Source organism: Dendrobium catenatum, unplaced genomic scaffold, assembly GCF_001605985.2.
Source record: "Dendrobium catenatum unplaced genomic scaffold, ASM160598v2 fragScaff_scaffold_456, whole genome shotgun sequence".
Taxonomy (NCBI): Eukaryota; Viridiplantae; Streptophyta; class Magnoliopsida; order Asparagales; family Orchidaceae; genus Dendrobium; species Dendrobium catenatum.
In genome coordinates, this window is record NW_021318918.1 from 288,801 (window position 1) to 304,909 (window position 16,109).

Genomic DNA, 16,109 nt, shown 5'->3' on the forward strand with positions numbered 1-16,109 from the left:
AAGAGCTCCGGCGGTGGTCGAGGAGGAGCTTCTTCCTTCTCTTCCTTCTTCTCTCTCTCTCCACTTGAGTCCCCTTTTGTGATGAATGAGGGCTCTATTTATAGTTTTTCTGGAGTGGCGTGGCTCGTAAATAAATGTGAGATCATGGCAAATAGGGAGTGGTTCGAATGGACGGCCGATATTGAACCCCTCGATCGTGCACAGTTTTTTGGACATTTGGAGGCCTTAGTGATGTCGGAATTCAGTGATCTTGGGCTCGTTGGATTCGTCTCGTCAAGCCCTTCGATTCGAGTATAAGCTCGTCAAAATCGGAGACCGTTTGGTAACTCAAATTGCTGTTTGAACCTTCCGACAGCACTTTGAGCCCTTGATTTGGACTCATTTGGGCTCGGATTGAGTTGAACTTGGTGTCGTCGGGTTTGTATTTCCGAGACGCTCAGTTTGACTAAAAGCTCGCTGAAATCGGAATTCGGATGCTCCCTAAATTAAATTTTAAAGTTTCCAACTAGCCTTTTGCCTTGAGATTCGTGTCCGATCAAGATAATTTTTGCATGACGTATCAATTATACATAAATAATTTATATTGCAGCTATCTTAAATCAAATTCATGAATTTCAAGTTTATTTTAACCAATAAATTCTATGAAGAAATTCTGAGCAAATTTTTTTTCATTAATGTTATATGAAGGTATTCCGGCGAGTCCATATATTTTTTAACATAAATATTTTTTAATATAAAACAAATATGTGTACATAGTCAAATATGCCCTTAGCTTCATGTTATTAACCAAACAAGCCATGTAGATTTATACTATACAAGTTATGGTATTTGTACTATACAAATTAAGGATAATTAACTGGTTCTGAAAGGTTAAAAGCTAAGCTTTTGAAGGAATCCTTGGTATAGGAAGGAGAAAAGGAGAGATGTCTTGTGAAGAAAATATGATGCAAATATTTAAGTAGTTAGGGGTGGACTTTTAAGGTAAGGTCATTCTAACATTTCAAGAGCATAGCCCCTTAAAAGTATCTAATATTTGTGTTTTTTCATTAATGATTTTTTTTTTCTTAGATATTTTTTCTTTATTTAGAGAGATTGTGGGGGCACGGGAGCGCTCATATAAATAAAAAATTAAGATTTTTATTGGATGTGTCGAGCAAAACTACACTTGAGGAAGCATGAATCTCAGTGCAGTCCTTTTGGCTGCATGTTTTGGGAATTAAATTCAAGATTATCTAAAACTTTGATTTCAATATTTATAGTTGAACTGAATGTCTAGATGAAAAGCAACCTGTCAAAAGTGATGTGATCCGAGCCCACGTGATAAAATCAAGCACTTAAAGAGTAGTTAAAATTTTCATAATATTAATTGGATGGTCGAATGATCTTCAAATATTGTATTTTTACAATCAAATTAAACGAGTCAATGAGGTGAATTTAATGACTATAAAATCGTTTAATTCTTACATAATTAATGCACTCAAATATTTAAATTATGGTCTATAGTTAAGAGAATCAATATAGGCCATCCGACGGAGTGTTTTGGGGAGTTTGACTAAATTTATTAAAATACTACTTTAAAAGAGTTATAAATAATCACATTCTCTATATATAAGAGGGCTGGAGCTAGAGCATAGATCTAAACTTAAATTGAAGAGAGCTCCATCGTCGAAACACTATCGCCATCCAACCTCTGTCATCAGACCACCAGCATCAAGCCTCCACTGCTGGAGCATGATTGTGAATCACCATCGTCTGACCCCTATTGTTTGACCACTATCATCATATCACCATTATCCGGCCAATATCACATACCACTATCATTTGAACACCACAATCAGACCATCACCGTCCAACCATTTTTGTCTGGCTACACTTTTAATCATTGCCATCTGACTATGGCCACTAATTATCACCCAACTTTAGTTCCCTCGGCAATCATCATATGATTGTTATTTTCTGACCATTGTTTTATGACTATCATCTTCCAACCACCATCTCTCAACAATGATCTCCGAGCTACTATTGCCCAACTACTATGATGCACCCATCACCATAAATATCAATGCACATCATTAGTTATACGATTGATGCACGACATTGAAACCAACATCAATGCTAGCTGACTTCATCAACTACCTTCACCATCAATATCAACTCATGCCATCCCATTAAGGCTAATACACACCTTTGACACCAACTTCATTTCCTAACATCAAAACTAATTTTAAGAATGGACTTCTTGGTTTATAGTCTTCTCTCCTCAAATGAGAATGATTGAACATATCATAGAAGATCTTATCAATATAGCTCCAATGCCCCCAAGATTCTTAAAACTTCCAATATGAAATCAATCATCTACAATTAGTATCTATTATATTGTATCAACACATTTATTAATTATGGGCAATAATATAATTTTTAACTGATAATATGCACTAATTGAATCATTTTAGCTGGATTAGATTGCGTAATTTTTTTTCTTTTTCGAGTATTCTACATAAAAATTCTTGTGTCACTTGTAGCTCTTTTCTTATATAAACATATGACATACATTCATGCAAAATTAAGATGTTAAACACATTCTATCTTTCTACTGCTAGGAATTTTCTAACATGCATCAACACATATGCAACCATGTTTTAATAATATTAATGATTTATAATTATTGATATCATATCTACTAAATTTACATAAATATGTTCATTTTATGGTATATTAATATCATATGTAAATCCTCATTGCTTAATTCTTACATCATTAAGACACTCAAATATTTAAAATATGATCTATAGTTAAGAGAATCAATATAGGTCATTTAACGAAATGTTTTGGGGAGTTTGAATAAATTTATTAAAATGCTGCTCTAAAAGAGCTATGAAAAATAATCACATTCTTTACATAGAAGAGGGTTAGAGCTAGAGCATGGATCTAAACTTGAAATTGATGAGAGCTTCGTCATCAAAACACTATCGTCATCCAACCTATGTCATCAGACCGCCACCATCAAGTCACCACTGTTGGAGCATGACAGTTGAATAACCATCATCTAACCTCTATTGTCTGACCACAATCATCATATCACCATTATCTGACCATTATCACATACCACTATCATTTGAACACCACCTTCAGACCATCGCCATCCAACCTTCTTTGTCTGACCACACTTTTAATCATTACAATCTGACTATGACCAACAATTATCACCCAACTTTAGTCCCCTTAATAATCATCATATGATTGTTCTTTTTTTTTTTACAACTGTTGTATGACTATCATCTTCCAACCACCATCTCTCAAATATGATCTCCAAATAAAAAAAATAAAAAATAATAATCTCCAAACCACTGTTGCCCAACTACTCTGATGCACCCATCACCATAAATATCGACACACATCATTAGTTATAAGGTTGATGCACAACATTAATACCAACATCAATGCTAGTTGACTTCATCAACTACCATCACCATCAATGTCAACTCATGCCATCCAATTAAGGCCAAGACACACAGTTGACACCAACTTCATCTCCTAAAGTCAAAACTAATTTTAAGATTGGACTTCTTGATTTGTAGTCTTCTCTCCTCAAAGGATAATGATTAAATATACCGCAAAAGATCTTATCAATATAGCTCCAATGCCCCAAGATTCTTACAATTTCGACTACGAAATCAATCATCTACAATTAGTATCTACTATATTGTATCAATACATTTATTAATTATGGGCAATAATATAATTTATAACTAACAATATACACTAATTGAATCATTTTAGCTGGATTATATTGCATAATTTTTTTCTTTTTCTAATATTCTACATAAAAACTCTTGTGTCTGTTGGAGCTCTTTTCTTATCTAAATGTACGACATACATTCATGCAAAATTAAAATGTTAAACATATTCAATCCTTCTACCGCTAGGAATTTTCTAACATGCATCAACACATATGCATCCATGTTTAAATAATATTAATGATTTATAATTATTGATATCATATCTACTATCATACATATATTCAATTTATGGTATATTAATATCATATCTAAATCCTAATTGCTCTCTTATCATATGCTTTCTCAAAATCAACAAATATCATATGAAAATCTTCCCTACTCTCTCTATGTCTCTCCATCAAACTTCTCAGCAAAAAATATAACTTTCCATATATATATATATATATATATATTCCTCAGTACCCGACTCGGTACTGCCGCTCAGTACCGCTCGGTACCGCGTACGTAGCACATTTTAATTGCGTTCGGCGTCCGCACAGAATAATTTCTACTTTTTTGGGGTATATAGGTCAAATAAAATAAACTCACACACACATCACATATGCGAGACTCAAACCCAAAACCTTTCGATTGATATCCAAAACTCTCAACCAACAGATCAACATGAGTTACGTCAAATGATTCTCTAATTTGGCACACTTCCAAGCTTCGCTTCCATTGCAGCTGCAGCCTGCCTGTTTAACGAGATTTCAATATAATGACAGGATTTTTTTGGCTATATCTCAAGCATTTCCATTACAGAGTAGACAATATGTACTGGATCAGCTGGGGTAAAAACACACTAACATAAACATTCTGTTAATTACATGTTAAGGCTTACAAAGAGCAGCTCTAAGCCCAAAACTCAAAACAGCTCGAACAAAAAGAAAGTTCTCTCTACAGATTTAGGCTTCGTTTGTGACAGCTTTCTTTATGATTTTTAAAGCAGCTTCTTCGTACAAAAATTATAATTTTTATACTACAAACTGTTTAAATAAGCAATAAGAAAGTTATCCCAAACGAAACCTTAAATGGCACTTACAGCATCAGAAGATCCTGATAAAGCGAATATCAGTTGGCCATTTTGAAGATGAGAAGGAAAGGGAGCTTTGCAAGTAGCAATGTGAGATTTAAGCCTCGGTAGATTTGGATGAGCACTCTTACAGTGATGGCAACGCAGTTCTGAGGACAATAATTTCTCATCTTTTATGGTCGCCAATCCATTCATTTTGATCTCTTCCTGGACATCAATAGAATCACGAAAGAATGGAGTATTGAATGAGTTCCAATGCTTTTTCTTTCTCAGATGTGTTGAGTCAAAATCCTGGCTGATAACATGAAGGTGCAGTTGCCGCATTGAAGGAACCTGCAAGTAAGAGAGTTGTAAGGTTCATGGACTGCAAAGATTTTATTTACAAAATAGACAGAATAAATGATCATAATGGTTCCTAGACTTTTTGAGTGTTTTTATTTATCACAAATTTGTTCAGAAGCTTAATTTAGTCCCCAACTCATCAAATCAAATCCAGACACATTTGCTCCTATTGGCAATTTCATAATTTTTTGGATGAGAATTGATAGAAGCTTTTTTGTAAGAGAATTTTAGATTTTTTAGGCTCAAATTTCATTTGAGGTTATATTAGATATTGGGGATGATCCTAAAAATGTTCAAAATGCCCCTTTAGAAAAAGCTTCCTCCCAATCTCCGTGCAAAAAAACAACAAAATTAGTTAATATTTGATGAGTTGAGCAAACAAACAAGCAAACAACAACATCAAGCCTTTGTCCAACTTTGTGGGGTCGGCTATATGAATCCTTTTTCTCCATTGTGTTATGTTAAAAGTCAATTTCTCATTTAAATCTAATAAAAAAATATTATTTCTAATATTTTCTAACCAAGTCTTTTTTAGTACTACCTCTGCCTTTCTTAACATCAGTCAAATAAAATACCTCTACTTTCCTAACCGGGTTATCGGAAGGCTACCATTTTATGTGAACAAATCATTTAAGGCGACTCTCCTTAATCTTATCTTCCAATAGAGCTACTCCAACCTTTTTATGTATATGCACATTTCATATTCTATCTATAAGAGTAAAGCCACTCATCCACCTGAGCATCCTCATCTATGAACACTTAACTTGATGAGTTGAGCGACTAAATTAAAAACCTACGAAAAAGCAATAACAATAAAATCAAGCCTTTATCCTACTATGTAGGTTCGGCTACATGAATCCTTTCATTGTTATTGTCAGGTCTCAAGTTTTGGATGAGAAAAATGGAGGATTGTGTTAAGTAATCATGACATGAATCATTTAATAAAAACCTAAGAAAATGTGAGACTAAAATAGCCAAATCTAAAAAATTTAGGATCACATTGATCATTTACTCTACAATAGATCAGTCTGTTCTGATGCTAAGCATACCGAATGATAACCAAGTCTAAATACTAGAGATGGGTCATGACTACTGAACTGCTCAGCCCATTTAAGCCCAGCAGCATGCATTTTCTGCAACATTGGCAGATGTTCTCTCCGGATATCTGCAAGGCAATCAAGACCAGGAAGCCTTGATGTAACCAGAATGTGCTTCTTTGCCTGCTTTGTGTAAAATCAGGCAGAGAATTTAGAAGTGAAACGGCTAAAGGTTTACTAAAAAAAAATTCAAATAAAAATGCACTAACCTTGGGATAAAGGTCATTTAAAACAACAAAATCATCTGATATCTCGACAACATCAAGATTATGCTTCTCAGGATGCATTGCAATCTGATGAAGAGCATGAGCCCATGAGCCCCAAGAACTCTTTGCAGAATGATCACTTCTCTCGCTCTTTTGCTCCTCTTTCTCCAGCATACCAGGTAAGCCTCCAGAGTCACCATTGTATTTCGCTGAAATAGAATTGATTTTAGAATGCTAATAGTTTAGAAACACTTCTAGAGTTGTTTAGTTCTTCACGTTGAAGAAAGCTAAGGATGGAAAATACTTACATTTTTTATTGCAATCAGAACCATAGCTAACTTCTCGCTTGCTCTTCTGCTCGCTGGATGAACGCTGACATTCAACTACTGCCTCAAAAGATTTGCAAACTGATTTGGTTGGTTCAGACTTTGAATCTCCGCTATATTCTTTTTGATAATTTTGGCTAAGTGCAATAGACGCAAAGTTATTAAAAAGTGATGAGTATGCCTCATAAAGAACCTTACAACCTTTGACATAGTCATCTTTAAGGCAGTTTGGTCTTTGAGGATTCATATTTGGTCCCAAGACATGTATGACATAAGTCACACCTTCTCTTTGGTTAAGGGGAGATGTTCTAGGAACAGGAACAATAATGGAACTTCCAGGGCTAATAGTGTCAGCCTGTTCCTTGGTGGCAATTTCTAAGGCCTCACCTCCAGCGCTAAAAATGGCTGCATTAACTCCTCCTCCTCCAGGTTTCAGCCGCCTGCAAATACCAGTTGTCCATCTTGTGTCACTTCTGTTTCTGAGTCAAAATTCTTATTAATAAGGCTTACTGACATGAAAGGTAATCCAAATGAAAATCTGAGAAATAATGCATTTATACAACGGAGTAGAACAAACAACTATCAAAAAAATGTTGGAATTGATGACCGGCTAATGTTCAATGTGTAGAAGTGGCTATCAGAATCATTAAGACAGTAATCCAACATCAATGGTTCGCACAGACAAATATACGCCAGTAACATTAGATTCTATTATCATAAAAAAAATTCAAGACGCAGGACTAACAAGTGAGGCTTAAGCTGTCATGGTCAACATGATAAACATTAGGCTCACGTAATAGGGAAACTTAAAAAAGTTTTTAAAAGTATGAAAAATTAAATTCAGCCAAGAGTAAACTACAGATAAATATACACCAAGTAACATTAGATTCTATTAACATAAAAAAAAGATGCAAAATGCAGGAATAACAATTGAGTTTCAGCTGTCACGGTCAACAAAAGAAACATTGGGCTTCCATAATATGGAAAACTTTGAAAGCTCTTAAAAGGTTTGAATGGTTAAATTCAACCAAGAGTCATGATAATTAATATAGAAGTATAAAAGTTGATGGCCCCACGGAACCCTGCAGTAGAATTCTGAGATTGGAAAGAAGAAGAAGAAAAAGAAGAAGAAGAAGAGGAGGAGGAGAAGTTTACCTTAACATGGTGGTAGCGGCAAGAAGTGTTGCCGGCGGCGGTTGGAGTTGCGCGAGAGGAGAAACTGAGAGGAAGAGTGAGCCATGCATGAGGGAGTGTCGTGTGCGTGAGTGTGAGCCGTGAGGAGTGAGTGACAGTTGTCGTGAGTGTATGGGGAGTGTTTAAATGAAATATAAAGGATATTTTTTAATATTATTTAGATTTAGTTATTTTATTAATTACTATTTATAATTAATTTTAAATACACAATTTATATGAATTTTTTTTTAATTAAGCGCGCATCAACTCGGTCGCTATGTCATCATTGTCATCATTTGCGCTCATCGATGCCGCCTCGATCCGCATGCATGAAATTTAAATTTTTACTGATCGATGATCCTAATTAATATGGGTGTCGATCTTAGCTATTTTCGTTGCTCTGGATGCGTTGGCGCTATCTGTTTTGCAAACGAAGGCTATTTCGGCAATTTAAGTTTTTGGTTGACATGCACCAAGTGAGTTACGCGTGATGTCGCACTCTTTCGTTTTAGAAACATATCGTGCGTTGTCAACTCGACCCCAACACTAGTATTGAGGTCAACAGTTTCATAGCGTAATTATGGTGGAGTGTCACTTTAAAGTATTCAAAGTACCATTATGAAAGAAAATTTATTTTAATTCTAGAGCTATGGGATGGTATTCTTAAAAACTTTCAAATAGATAATTTTTAGTATTAGTTCTTTATTGTCACTCTTGAGTTATTTTATCTTGATTTTGTCTTAAGATATTTGGAGCTTCTTTTTTATGGTGAGATTAAGTTTATTTGGGTTTGGGGTTAAGTATTTTCTCATGATACTTTAATTTGTAGACCTGTGTGATTTCTCTATATAATAGATTGGATACTCTATTCTCTTCCATAGAGATAGGCTTATTATGACGTTTGATCTATTTTTTAATATTTTGTATATTCATCGCATTCACTTATGATTGCCAATTTTGCACAAGTTGTGTCTTTCCTAACGTAAGGAAAAAGTACCTCTATCTCCCTTAGCATCTTATGGACTTCATGATGACAGTACTTAGTCGGTAGGTTGCTTTCAGTAGAAAGCCTATCAGTAGTAGTTGTCAGGCCTAGGGAATAAAAAAGAGGCCACTCCACACAAGTACCAATTTGTTCGAACTAAAAATAATTGCAAGGAAATTTTAGGATTTGTGCCCCTATAGGCTCTAAAATCAATGGAAAATACACAGATACTACACTTAAACCATATCAAATCTTACCAGTTAGAAGCATTGGCTATCACATTACAATGCAGTCCTCCTCCTGTATAAAGCCGAGTTATATCTCCTGCATATGTTGAAAATCTGGTGGTATCAACATTTTTCTCTGATGCTTTGACCTTAACCAGAGATAGCATCTTTGATTTAGAACTTAGATCCACCAGAATAAGTTTGACCTTGTCAACCTTACTAAAAAAATCAGCAACAGCCTCTACTATCACATCAGATGCTTTATCCATATTAAACTGAAAATCTGACGTTGAAATGGATGGAAAAGCTAGAGTGGGAGCATCATTCCATTGGAAATCACTTACTGAGGGATTTAGCAACATATCATTCTTTTGTTCATCTTTTCCAACCTCACTTCCCTTTTCAATTCCCATAGGACGGGGGTTATTTTCATTGTTTTCATGCTTAGGAGCAGAATTCTGAGAACAATTTCCATCAGTGTCAACTTTCTTAAAAAATTTCATAATCCCTTGTTGAACTTTAGCATCCCCACTCTTTTGACCAATAATACCAGGTGGCAAACTATCAAATAATCCCAAAAAACTATATGTATTCACAGCAGTTTTAACATCATCATCATTCTGACAAAATGTAATCCGAGAGAATCCCTCATTCAAATTCGGTAGCACCTTCTTCTGTAGCATCCGGTTGACAACAGCCGCAGCTTTTCCCCCTTGCAAGTTCCCTTCATGCCCAGTTCGCTGCACTGACCGAGATATACAAACCCGAGCAGGCAAATCAAGAACCACTGCGTGCACGTCAGCTCGTGCTCCACCGAGCTTCACAAACTCGGACCGCTGCTCAAGCTCCAAATTGCATCTATCAATTAAGACATTCTTACCTTCCTGTAATGCATTGGCTGCACTCTGTAAACACTGAGCTTTAGTTCCAGCTTTTCCATTTGCTATGGTGTCCTGCTTGAAATGTCAGTTAAAAAACAGTAAGCAAACTACATTTATGGAGAAATAAAAGGCTTTGTAAACTCAAACAAGCAGAAATATCATAAGCAAACTAATGTCCATGCATGGTAAGTGTAAGTTTCAGCCAGAATAAATGCTAATGAACAGCCTTCGGTCAAGTAAAAAAAAAAGTTCTATCCCAAGCAATGATAAAACAGTGATATTGTCTCAACATAAGTTACAAAATGGATAGGATAGTTTCTTTGTCCAAAGAATAGTTTCTTAAAGTTAGAAGATTTTGATAACTAGGAGAATGAAAACATGAATTTCCAGTCCCTCAAGGATATATATGTACAATGAATTTCCCCCAAAAAAAGCCAAAAGTTTATGCCAAATAATCAATGCACAACTTTCACCACATAAAAGAGTGTTCTGGTAAACTGAAGAAATAAGCACAGGATAATAATATATTAATCAGAGTGAAACTTCAAACCTAACTTGCTTCTAACCCTTAAAAAGATCAATTCATGAATTCAAGAAAAAACGTATTCTTAAGAATATGTTATTAGCAAAAGGGCTAAATTACATCAAATACCAAAAGTATATCATTTTTGGTACACCCATCAAGCATGCAGTTATCGTACCCATATTACCACATGTGTGAAACCATATATAACAGAAACCTTCACCATCCATTATTGTGATATTCCTTCATTATTGAGAATATTCTTCTTTATAGTTTCCTTGTTCTGCCTGATGATATGTATATATTTAAATGGAGGTTGAAATCTTTTATAATTTTTCCCCCAAACTTTTTTCTAAATTTCCGTCCATTTTCTTTTCCTAAAAATACCCCCATCTTTTCATGAATTTTTTGTTCCAATTTTAACCTTCAGTTTTCTAACTATCCCTTTGTTTGTTATATAATAGAATATGTAAGAAAGACCTTTTTGGCATTGTTTTAAGAAAAGCAATTCATTAATTAAATACATTTTTGTTTGTTACCCATCTTCTGTAAAGTATGAAAATAAGGTTCAAAAAAATAATTATGAGTGATTATTAGTCATTTCAAAATTGTTTCATATCTTATATAAATTAGAGGACGTATTAAATATTTAGCCATCCTTAAATTACACATTTAAATATCAATATTTATCAAATTTAATATTTTGTGTTTTCTCTCTCAAATTACTAAATTTATTGGCATAAATAAATTTTATCAAAACTTTCTTTATTATTCTCTCAAAGCAATTGTTTAAATGACCTGTGGCAAAAGCAAATTGATGTAGCGCCCAATCTAATTGACATGCAACATCGTTAAATTAACATATCACATAAGTAAAGATTAATACGTATATGTGCATTTCATGTTTATTATTCCATTATAAGAAAGTTAATTCAATAGATTGGTCGCAGTTGAACCACACACACTTCAAAGTTTATGGATAAAAAAGTATTAAATTAATAAATTAAATTATATTTTAATATTCAAATAATTTTCATGTCCAAGAAAATACTATCAATATTAACTTGAATTAATTGGGCCTAAGCTTTACAAATTCTATAATGAATCAGATGTTATTTTCAAATATGATGGAATAAATACCATTTTTACTATCCATATTTATTATGTTACAATAATTTTTTTATCAAAATAGTATATGACTAAAATTTTAAAATATAAGAATGGACACAATTTCTTTAAATTATTTTATTATCTTCATTTCACTCAATTTTCAAGCTACATGTATTTTTTTAAAACTTGAAAATGTAATTCTGTATACTCATTGACAAGGCACCATGCTAGCATGCCTATATCTGCTTGCACACAACAACAATTCAATAGGAATCATTGTTGTTATTTCTCTCTCTTTTAAAATGATATGAGAGCCAAGTTATTTTTTATCATCTTCTACTCATGAACTTTCCATGAATACCTCCCGATCTCATTCTAGTTGAACTACATCTTCTACACAACAACATCAACACTACGCATCCTTCTCTTAAATTTTGAACCTCCCATCCTTGTCACCTCCAATCTTGATAATAAGGTGGACGACAAACAACGCCTCCTTTGTAATGTTGTCATCAAACCCAATCACTAGGCAGGGCCACCTTTGATTTGGGATGTCCTCTTCCATTTTTGCACATAGTGTGCAAGCAAAGTCCCCATTCAATTGTCTCCTCAATAGTGACACAATCTCATTTACCATGCCACCGACACCAATTAAACCATAATTAACCTCATTATGTTGTCGCCTCTTTCCCCATCGTTGATGTACGGTGCATCACACTCTGCCCCCATCAAATCCCCTTAAACTACTAATTGTTCCTTGCAACGCACCACAATGCCCTGCTCTAATTATGCATGTTATCGGGATCTCATCATCCATACCCCATTTGAGTGCGCTTCCTCCTCCCTTATATCACAATTCTCTCTTCAGCCATCAATGGTGAAGAATGTGGCGCTTCACCTTAAATCTGTGTACTACTAAGGCTTCCATGGTTGCAAGTTCGGTCAATTAAAGACTTGAGCCTATGGATTCCCTATAGATTCTAAATTCCTAAGAGTGGAAGACATTGGCTTTTATGCTCATTTAGTGGTTTCATCATTTATGCTAGGAAAGGCTTTGCTTCAATATTTTAGGCAAGGTTCTTGTCTCAATGGTGCCATAGAACTTGACACTCCATCCTCTAGGTCTTAAATAGTGAATCCCCACTCCTCAACGACCTCAAAACTAATCTCATCTCTTAACTCTACCTCCTCTAGTGCCTAGAGAAGGCCCTTCACTTCCTCTCAATTGCCTCTTTGACCCTTCCCTCACTAATCTAACTTCAACATCATGTTGTAACAAAATCATGTTGCTCTCGCCACACCTTGTTTCAATTGGAATCTCCTACTCCATCATGGCCATGATCTCTTGGTTTTTCCTAAATCCATAAACTATGAGACTCCCATCTTCAGACACTTCAGTTGCAATCAACTGTGACTTCATCCTTCTTTGTCTGGTGACATTTGTGTCTTCTGATCTCGTCTTAATAAGAATCAAGAGTAAAGGCACTCTCATCCTTCATAAAAACCTATATTGATCCCTCCATCACGCCTTTACTAAAACCTCTTTCGACACTCACTGTTGATATTTTTGTCGGTGCTATTCAGAAAAAAATTATATTGACAATGCAGATCTATGAGTATTGTTTACACGCTTGTTATTTCCCTCCATATTGTATCCTATATTCCTATCATCTATAGGTCTTAGTTCATCCTCTATTTCAGGATCTGTCCATCCTCTATTTGAAAATGTATTTATGCTCATAACAATTTGCTCACCCTCTATTTGAGGATCCTACCCAAGATTTCTCTATCACAAATCTCAATGCCACACTCTGCATCCAATCCATAGATTTCACGAGCATTGGCTCTTCTCCTACGACATTTCACGAGCATTGGCTCTTCTCCTACGACACTTAAAATCTCAAGGCAACCAACCTTCAACCACTTGATCTCCAATCATTCTTCCAAACTCGAGTTAATATCTTTTACACTTCCTTGAGTTTGTAGGAGAATACTATCATATCAACATGATCACATGTGTGAATTCATATGCAAAAGAGATGTCACTATATATTATCATAATATTCATACATTATTAAGGATATTCACATTTATCTTGTAATCGTATATAGAGGCACGTATATGCATATACACAACAACAATCAATAAAGTTATTTCCATTCCCAACTTTTAAAACAACAATTAAAAATCCATGGTGATACCGTTTTGTTATTTCTCAAATTACTCATTAAAATTACAAAAATATACAAATCTCACATCAAAAATATATATAGCAGCTTTCAGGGACACCAAGAATAGAATGAATTGGAAAGAATGAGAGGAACAATTCTCTACATTCAACCTTGATAGGAGGACACATTTGCATAGCTAGAACGCTCATCCATCTAGATATTGCCCAATTTGTGCCAACGTGAGTACTCTTAGCATTCGAGTTCCTGAGCAAAGTCAGGACATTACACAAAAAAATAGGTCACTGATTAAGAGTTCTACTTCATTACTTTTTAGCAAATTTACTAGGAATCACAACAAAGTTCAAATTCATGATCTAATAAGTTTCAAACTATTACTTCGAAAAAGAATTAATCGAGAGTCTTCTCATTAAGACTAGAGCGACGACAATTCACATTCACAATAAAGATATGCCCTAAAGACAGTACATTTAAACACAAAAGGGCAAAAAAGAGGGGAGTATACCTGACAAATACGAGTCCAGGTCCGTCGAGCGGCCCTAATGACATCGTTGCAGAAGGTTGTTTTCCCACTTCCAGGAGCACCGACGAGGATCACAACTAAGGGTTTTCCCTCTTTCCCTTCTGAAAGAGAGAGATCAGAAATGAATGGTTAATCGCGAGCGCAAAATAAGAAGTCATTGAAGGAGATTAAAAAAAAAAGCATATAGTCAACAGAAGCAATTTTTACCATCCAAGAGAGAAGAAACCGTATCAGCCTCTTCCGCCATTGGAATCGAAGATAGCATTGTAAGCGCCGATCGATGAGATCGTTGACGATTATAAGTTTATGACAAAAGAACAGAACCATCGAAGCGGAATATACAGAGGCCATATCTCTAGTAAAATACCGAAAAAAAAAATCGACTTGTGGCTGCTGGGATTCGAGCCCAGGTCTCCACGGCCACAACGTGGAATTCTAACCACTAAACTACAGCCACAGTTGTTGGGTTGGGGTTAAATTAAAGCTTTTTATTAAGTTTATTAAATATTTTCATTAAAAAACATATAATCATAAATTATGTAGTCCAATTTAATGTTGCAGACTAATACATCTTGTGATTATGTCTTATTCATATAGTTTATATTTTCAAAAGAATTTTCATATTCAATATTTTATGCATATTTCATCATCTTGTATATTTTAATAAAAATTTGAATATTTTATTCAAAAAGAAAAAATTTTAGCACATATGCAAGTACTTGCACTTGTTTTTCACTTGCATGACCTCAACCATATTAGTCTTTGAATTTTATTGGCAAGCAATATTTTTTAATACCCACAAAATCAATCATTTTTAACACATGATTTATATAATATAATGTTTATAATAAAGGTTTAAGATATAAGAAAACATTGAATTGATGTCGCATTTTAATGATATATAATGTACAATTGAATATCCAAAAAAATGAGTTTAAGCCAAGTTGCGTTGCTTCAGGCCACGTAGGTATGGTTCAAGTTAATAAAGTTTGGTCTAGTTGACCTAGGGGTGTAAAGGAGTCGAGTCGAGCTCGAGTTAGGGGCTCAACTCGAGCTCGAGCTCAACTCGCAACAGTGTAATGAGCTCATTGAGCCGCTTGTCAAGCCGCTTAATTTGGCACTTAGTTTTTGTTTTCCCACCCAGTTTTTGGCTTCCCACATGTTTTTTATTCTATAAATTGTTTTTGTTTTTTCCACCTAGTTTTAAAGATTAACTCTTTGGGAAAGAGCCACCCGGTTTTTTGTTTTTCCTCCTCTAATATAACTAATGTTGCATCTTTTGTGATACATCTTTTAAATTTTATATAATTGTTTTTGAAAGTTTCACTTTTAGTAATAATTAAAGCTACATCATTTATTAGCATTGATATTTGAAAAAAAATTATTAAGTATGTGCCTATAGAAGACTTGAACTTAATTTTTTTAAAACTTTTAAATGTTAAAAAAAATATTAATAAATAAATAAAATTCAAACAATAATTCAAATCAGCTGACGAGCCGAGCCTTATCAAGCTCGTTTACTAAACAGGCTCGAGTTAGAACTAAAGCTCGACTCATGAGCTCGATAAGCTCAGCTAGCGAACCTATAAACAAGTGATTACAGTATATAAAAACGTATTGGCTCGACTCGTGGCTCGATGAGCTCGACTGATAAGCTTGGCTCGACTCACACCCTTAAGTTGACCTCAGTTTAAAGGAAGAACCAGCCTATAAAT

The 16,109-nt window shown here is 34.6% G+C and overlaps 1 protein-coding gene and 1 non-coding gene across 2 annotated transcripts; both read right to left on the reverse strand.

Annotated features, from left to right (window-relative positions):
• Positions 1-4,798: 4,798 nt before the first annotated feature.
• On the reverse strand, positions 4,799-14,743 carry LOC110096109 (transcription factor bHLH140). The gene is made up of 7 exons (XM_028694329.1): positions 14,602-14,743; positions 14,377-14,495; positions 9,199-10,121; positions 6,766-7,223; positions 6,461-6,666; positions 6,204-6,374; positions 4,799-5,145 (listed from the first exon to the last, which is right to left on the reverse strand). Exons 1-7 carry the CDS (start codon positions 14,657-14,659, stop codon positions 4,807-4,809), a joined length of 2,274 nt encoding a protein of 757 aa, XP_028550162.1. The 5' UTR covers positions 14,660-14,743; the 3' UTR covers positions 4,799-4,806.
• Positions 14,744-14,779: 36 nt separating this feature from the next.
• On the reverse strand, positions 14,780-14,851 carry TRNAH-GUG. Its single transcript has one exon. It is a non-coding gene; the product is annotated as a tRNA-His (tRNA).
• Between the last annotated feature and the right edge of the window lie 1,258 nt (positions 14,852-16,109).

What these genes read in the sequence shown, in the direction of transcription:
- LOC110096109 (XM_028694329.1), bottom strand. Translation starts at nt 14,659, where the DNA reads ATGCTATCTTCGATTCCAATGGCGGAAGAGGCTGATACGGTTTCTTCT. An exon ending in GGTTTCTTCTCTCTTGGATG is followed by an intron (nt 14,496 to 14,601) that starts GTAAAAATTGCT and finishes TCTCTCTTTCAG; the next exon opens with AAGGGAAAGAGGGAAAACCC. An exon ending in TTCTGATTGCAATAAAAAAT is followed by an intron (nt 6,667 to 6,765) that starts GTAAGTATTTTC and finishes ATTCTATTTCAG; the next exon opens with CGAAATACAATGGTGACTCT.